Source organism: Anneissia japonica, unplaced genomic scaffold (genome assembly GCF_011630105.1).
Source record: "Anneissia japonica isolate Jap-2015-1 unplaced genomic scaffold, ASM1163010v1 scaffold287710_len209622_cov133, whole genome shotgun sequence".
Classification (NCBI taxonomy): Eukaryota; Metazoa; Echinodermata; class Crinoidea; order Comatulida; family Comatulidae; genus Anneissia; species Anneissia japonica.
This window is the reverse complement of record NW_022742733.1, coordinates 24,379-31,749: the sequence shown is the minus strand read 5'-3', so window position 1 is coordinate 31,749 and position 7,371 is coordinate 24,379. Positions and strand designations below refer to the sequence as shown.

At 33.4% G+C, this 7,371-nt stretch overlaps 1 protein-coding gene across 1 annotated transcript in view; it reads left to right on the top strand.

Annotated features, from left to right (window-relative positions):
- Window positions 1–11: 11 nt before the first annotated feature.
- Window positions 12–7,371, top strand: part of LOC117119251 — a 9,560-nt gene continuing 2,200 nt past the window's right edge. The window contains exons 1-5 of the mRNA XM_033264052.1: window positions 12–86; window positions 2,020–2,195; window positions 3,403–3,723; window positions 5,635–5,724; window positions 6,104–6,252. Of these exons, the coding sequence (XP_033119943.1) occupies window positions 67–86; window positions 2,020–2,195; window positions 3,403–3,723; window positions 5,635–5,724; window positions 6,104–6,252 (756 nt within the window). The 5' untranslated portion in view covers window positions 12–66. The remainder of the gene's footprint in view (window positions 87–2,019; window positions 2,196–3,402; window positions 3,724–5,634; window positions 5,725–6,103; window positions 6,253–7,371) is intronic.

Below are 7,371 nucleotides of genomic sequence, written 5' to 3'. Positions count from 1 at the left end.
TACAGATCAACGACTGGATCAGACTTGTGTGTCGGATGGAAAGGAAATGTGTCAACAAATTATACAATGTATTATAGACAAGACAGGTAAGTTGAAATAAAGATGATGATGATGATGCTACTTCTGCTGCTGATGATAATGACGATGCTGATGCTGCGACGCTGATGATATTTCTATGCACCTGAAAAGAAAGTTTTTTGTTGCAGAGCTATGCTAATATGATCATGACATCAAGTGTAGGCCTAAATTATATTCGAGCACTTTTATTAACTTTTTTCCCCCGCACTAGCTTAAAAGTCTATTTTTACTGCTGATTTTATTTCTGCTTCTATTCTGTTTCATATTTTTTTACACAGGGTTTTTCTGTCCGGCACTTATGCTCACTGCTTGTTTCTTCTTGTCCAAGTAAAAGACCTTATCGAATATGTGCATATTAAAATATGACGTCATTGTATAACATTAATGGATGGACAATGTATTTTATGTTAAAGATGTATTGTCCCATGCTAAATAACAAAAAAAAAAAATCCAAATTTTTTTTTTTTTAAATTAACTTGCACATTTTGAAGTAACATAAAAGTTATCAACACAGAAATTACTGTATTTGAAAAATGTCTACTCATTAGTTTACAGCGAAAAATGATAGAAACACCTCCATTCACTGGAAGTGTTTTATATTTTTATTATAATTTTTTTGGTTTAAAAATCAGGGTACACATTTTTGTAATTCAATAATTTTTATGAACAAGTTAATAATTTGTATGCTATTGCAATAATAATGAGCAAGTTTATTTATAAATTATTTTTTGACATTAGCAAGGGACAATACATCTTTAATGCAATTTTAATTTTCAAAAGCGTTTTAAATTAGCTGCAACTATGTTAAATGCAAAGTTACAGTGATATGCATAAACAGTTTTCTCCCTCCAGTTAATTTATAGATTTAAAATATTTCCATTTCGTGTGCTCAAAATTCAGTGGTATGAAAAAGAAATACTTGGGGTGGGAGGTTCTACGCCTATAAAGGTCATTGTTTGTCAAAAATCAACGGCCTAAAGTAATCAATTACTTTAGGCGACGTTTGTAGACTAACATACTAGTACCAACGTCCGCATTTCGCACTCCTATTCCTACTCCTACTCTTGGCCTAGACTAGCTAGGATGGTATAGGCCTAGCTTTGAAGGGACGAAGGTCCAAATGAGAAACAACGTCACTCTTTGTTAGCTAACTTTGTCTATTTAACATCACAATAATTCATTATTAGACCTATAGTTGTTTTTTGAATTGTACTCCACAAATCTCAGCCGATACCTCGCAAAAAAATGAAAAATTACAGTTTTGTTACCCAATGAGAAGTGTTCTAATATAGACAATGGGTCTTGTCTCATATATTATTTTTTTATATTTTTATTATTTATTATTTTCACTTGACTTACATAAATAATTTGTTCGAAGAACATTTATATGCAGTTGTACTTCGCAGCACTTCACTTGCAATTTGCAATTTCTAGTAGTACTGTATGTAAACACAATCCAACCAAGGACAATTTTTGAACAGATATACGCTCTCACAACGTGGGGCGAAGGCCAGGATAACTAATGACTGCATTTGAGCCAGAATTCACCAAACGGGGAATCTGAGGTCCCCAACGAGGAGGTGGGGGCGGGGTGGGGGAAGGGATGTACCCGACAAGAACAAAGGGAGCTTGGTCGGGCGTTGCTTAAACTATTTTGAGAGTGGTCCAGGGGCAAAAGCCCCGAAAATTGTGACAATTTATTGGCTTAAAATGCTTATTTAATCGATTTTAGGGTCTACTAATATGTAGACAATACATATAAATGATGATGGTGTTGATGATGATGATGATCATGGTGATAATGAGGGCAGTGTTGGTGGTGGTGGTTGTGTTTTTGCGTGAAGATGGTGCTGATATTAATTATGATATCTAAGGGTTTATAAATTTGTTTTAATAAAGGGATGATCCGTTATTTTATATGTGAGTATTTGCATTTTGTAGAGGATACTGTTCAGATAAGTACCAACAGTGCACAGCAAATAAGTCAGAGAACGAATTTTTCGAATGCTGCCCACAAAATCTTCATCCAGTTGCTCAAATTTACGTGAAGATAAATTATGAAAACAAATATATGCATGTGAACGGTATATTATACTGGTTGAAAGCTCAGACTATAGGTAAGCAAATGCCAACAACACTGGTTAGCTACACAGCTAACAATAATGAGTGTGATGATGATAGCCTTAATAATAACGCTAATAACGCTAATTAAATAATACTTAGACAATATAATAATACAACAACAACAATAATAATAATAATAATAATAATAATAATAATATAATAATAATAATAATATACAACTTAATATAAATCTAAACAGTCTTGTATAATGATATATATATATATATATATGGCCTATATATAGACATATATATATATATATATATATATATATACATATACATACAGATAGATTAATAATAAACATTGCTCAGATAGGAAGATGATATATCAAACATAGCCTTTCAGCTAAAAGTCCCTTTAATTCAGTTTTATGAAAGTGTATCTGAGGTGAATCGAACCTGCAACCTCTCGCTATGAAGGCGAGTGTCATACTGTCACCTATGAAATGCACAAATTAATATGAAAGTCACAGATGAACAATTTGGATCGAAGGTCTAATGTCTGTCCAACACAAGTTCACAAACAAATTACAAACAACTTTTAAGTTCAACAATAAATAAATATTTATTCCTTCTAAAACAATAATCTTCTAAAACAAACAATAAACAATACAAACATAAAATATAACACAGATCATTCAACTAATAATACTTATACTCCATAACATATGTCTCTCAAATAACATTACTTAATCTGAAAATTTCTACAAAATCTGCATGATTTTTTCCACTACTAATATCTCCATAGCAATTACTAATAACTACCAGTATAATTATTATTATTATATGTATCAATATTTGAATTATAACAAAGACGAATGTTCTCGTGATACTATACGTCCTTATTGCAATCGCTGTTTTCCCACGTGAACGCAACTTATTCAATGTGTTAAGTATTCTTGATAGGTAGCCTTGGTTTACCATACACTTCATCGTTAGCTTCCATACAACAATAACCAGTAGCTCCTAAATGGAAAATATATATATATGAAGAAGATGCAAAACTAAAACGTTTCATTACCGACCAGATTGGAATTTTGGTCCTTGTGTGTGCTTCCCCGGATCATTGTTATGCAATTGAATTGTTCAGAGTTCAAGTATAGGCATAAATGAAATGGATGTTGAATGTATAATATAAAAAATACCTATACGAGCCCTAAAATCCTTAATGACCTTTATTCTTATGTTTTTCTAATAGCCATACCCAATCCACTCAAGAGTTTCACCTATCAGCTTCTAGATGATACAACGGTTCAGTTTATGTTTGAGGATCCTGAAGATTGGAATTTTGATTCATTCTCCTTATTGGATAAACGAATTTGTCAAAGATCACCACCTGTTGAAAACGGTGCAAAATGCAAAACTAAAACGTTTCAGTACCCACCAAATTCATGGACAATATCTGGACTCAGTTATGATACACAATACATTTATACGGCTCAATGTTACCATATTGAAGGCAGATGGAGTGAAGAAAAAAGTATCACATTCAACACTGGAAGGGACATTCCGGTTTATGGTAAAAGCAAATCACACAAAAAATAAATGGAAAAAAATATTAAATCACAGAGGCTTTTAGCATTTAGCACAAACAAACACACAATAGTAATACTGTATATCATTAGTCTTTATTCAGTAAGAAACATAGGCCTAAAATTACGAATTATATGTAAATACATTACCACTGTTTACTCTCATCCGACCACTCATCGCTTATCCTCACATCTCCACTTATGCACCCATCCAAGGAGGTATTAAATAATATCCATCGATTCATTTATTCATCCATAACCCACTTACCGATTACACCACACTATCTCTATCCGCCCACTTTTATTTTCTTAGCATTCTCCTATTTAGTAAAGTAAAATTTTGAACATGACTGAGCTCAATTGACAAGGAATCACCTGAATGTGTTCATGTTCAATTGAACATAATTCTTCTTACCCAGTCAGTCAGCTGCAGGCAGACGTCTGGTCTGTTTTCTTTGCGTTCTTCTGATTATTCTTCTAGCAAAACTCTACAGTACCAAACGGTTAGGCCAATTTCAGTCAAACTTGGTTAGTATAACCAGTAAAAACTTCCCATACATGGGGTGGTCATCGCTTGGGGTTAAAGGTCACACAAGGGTCATTGGGTGAAGAAACCCAAAATCTTGCAAAAGACTACACTTTTGTCACAAATACTGTAACATAACACATTCTTGTCATATGTACGGGGCGCCATTTGGGACATTGCTATGTACTGTATGTCTTTGAATAGGCATTCTGTCGTTACAGAAATAATTATGTACCACAGAATCATTACTGACAAAATATTATGTGTACATAATGATTTCTGTTGTTACAAAAATAATTATGTACCACAACATTATTACTGTCAAACTATTATGTGTACACAATTAATTCTGTTGTTACAGAAATAAGTATGTACCACCACAGATATGTGTGATGTACCATAGAAAATAAAGCTTATAAACATTGTTTTTGAGTATGCACTTTATATACTTTAAAGCCATGATTTCACAACCACCTCAGCCTTAATATAGTTAAGGCTGAGGTGTGTAAATTTGAGGAAATAGTATGTCTAGATGTAACATTTATCATCATCACATCACCATTATATAGTCAAAATTAAAACAAAATTTCCCATAATCTTTTATCAGGGATCTACTTAATATCCCATACAACTTAGGCCTAACCATAGCTTAGTAAGATTTAACTATACTGTAATAATTGTGATCAACAAATCACAATTTAGGCCTACTTTCTCGCCTTTAGCACAATTTTCTTCACTTTTTAATATTATTAATATTATTATCTATTGTCACCATCGGCATCTTCTTTTTTATCATCATCATTATTATTATTATTATTATTATTATTATTATTATTATTATTATTATTATTATTACTAGTAGTAGTATATAGAGCTTGCAAAAAAATAAAAACTAAACTGAACCATACAATATCACATTTCTGTATCTGAAAGACATGGCCTGGGACTTGTGGATTTAAGATTTTTTTTTAATCACACTTAGGCCTATGTGTTAATATAGTAGGCATGTATAACGTGTGCTGATGCATATTTACATAAATTAGAAGTATTTATTTTGAGTGATCCTAGGAAATAAATTGTATCTAACAAGAACACGCTGTATAAGAGACAGATTACAACTGTAGTGTTACCCGTCATCCACATAACATCTCCACTTATTGACCCACAACTCGTTTATCCACCCATCCAATGAGGTATTAAATAGTTATCTACAGATTCCTTCATCAATCCATAACCCACTCACCCATTACATCAGACTATCTCTATGCACCCATTTTTGTTAACATTTTTTTAGTGTGTTGTATTAAGAATTTTGAGTTGTAAATTATATTATGATATTGCGGTACAACGTTTTTATTTTCTTTCATTGAAGCAAATTCGTCAACAACACCTAAAACAACTAAGAATCCGCCAGTTCAGAATAAGCCAAATCGTGAGGCTCAGCAATATCAGTCAAGTAAAGGTAATAAACGAAAGTATCTTTGTTTTCGGATCAGCGAAAGGCGGACCCCAAAAACTCACTGTTGTTTATGTTGATTATGTTCCTTCCTTCCTTCTTTTTTTCCATATAAGAAGGCTACAGTATGTTCTTTTATATTACTGTATATTTATACAGTTGTTGCACTTTTTGAATTCAAACAGTCTAATCGGGGGTGGGACCAAGGGTGCATACATCCATAATTCCCTCCTTCTCGTCGACCACTCATTGGTATATCTATGGGAAAGGAGACTGGAGGCGCACGCCCTCTTCCCTTTATCTTTCCAACTACATCTCCTTCACTCTTTAGCACCCGACATCCCCCAGACAATAGGCCTTTTGCTAACTCCATTTTCATTTTTAGTTTCATTACAAGCCATGATCCTGGCAGCTGCAGGATTTGTTGTCGCAGCAACGATTGCCATTCTCTTCAGAGCTTGTCGGTGGGCGTCCAAGAAATTGTTTTGGGAAATTCCAGAACCGAATATTCCTCCTATTATTAAATATCATCGTGTAAGTGAAGATTTTCTACAATTTATTTTAATATCCTAATGAATTGTTCGCCATGGTGTAGAATTTGCGTTATAATATAAACTATTTCAAGAAAGGACAATGACAGTAAATCCTGAGCTGAAATGAATGTTTCTAAATTAGATGAGAAATGCATAATAAAATCACTGGCAAGTTCTGAATAATAACCAATAATAATAATAATAATTATAATAATAATAATAATAATAATAATAATAATAATAACAATATTATAAAATAATAATAATAATAATAATTAAATAAATAATAGACCTAATAATAATAATTAGTGTTGAATGAGTGGGGAAAGGTGGCGATGTATGGTGTTGAATGTAATGAGTCGAGGAGGCAATCGTTATAAATGTTATATTCGCTAGCATGTTACTATTTTTCTAAAGAGCGTCTTTGTAGATGTGTGTATTTTGGAGTGGATAGCCCTTGTGAGGAATTATTTTCCAGTTTGATGAAGGGCGTATTCAATCTTTGGGGGGTGGGTTGGCGGGGACAACACAGTTTTAGAATGGATAAGTGAGGCACTTCACTTTAACTTTAGTGGAAAAACCAGGAGGCACGTTACCCCCCCGCCCCTTACTAGATGCACCACTGTTGATCCGACAGAATTTCAAAAAATTATTGGCAAAACGGGAAGGCACGTGTTCAACACCCCCTTCCCCGGGATCTGCTACTGTTGATCTTCCCACCCCCACCCCAACTTAATGGATTCGCCCCTGTTGATATGTTGTGTTTACGTAATGCGAGGTGTTCATTGGTAGAGCTGGCTTGACCCTATCTTTCCACTACCCCTCATTACTGGAATCGCCCCTGCTGGTTTTCAGACGTAGTTACAAAAGGTCGAGGTGTTGAATTGGTAGATTTGGCTTGACACTAAATTTAAACTTCAGTGTCGCTAGACCATGTTGATGCCATGCACTATGTCATTGCGGAATAATAGCCATATTCACCCTATCAAAATGTTAGTAAGATACCCATGTAGTTGTTAATGTCTTTAAAATCACCTTTTTTTAATGATTGGGATAAGAATTCCCATGTTCCATTCATTCATATATATATATATATATATATATAAGATGTGTATAAGAG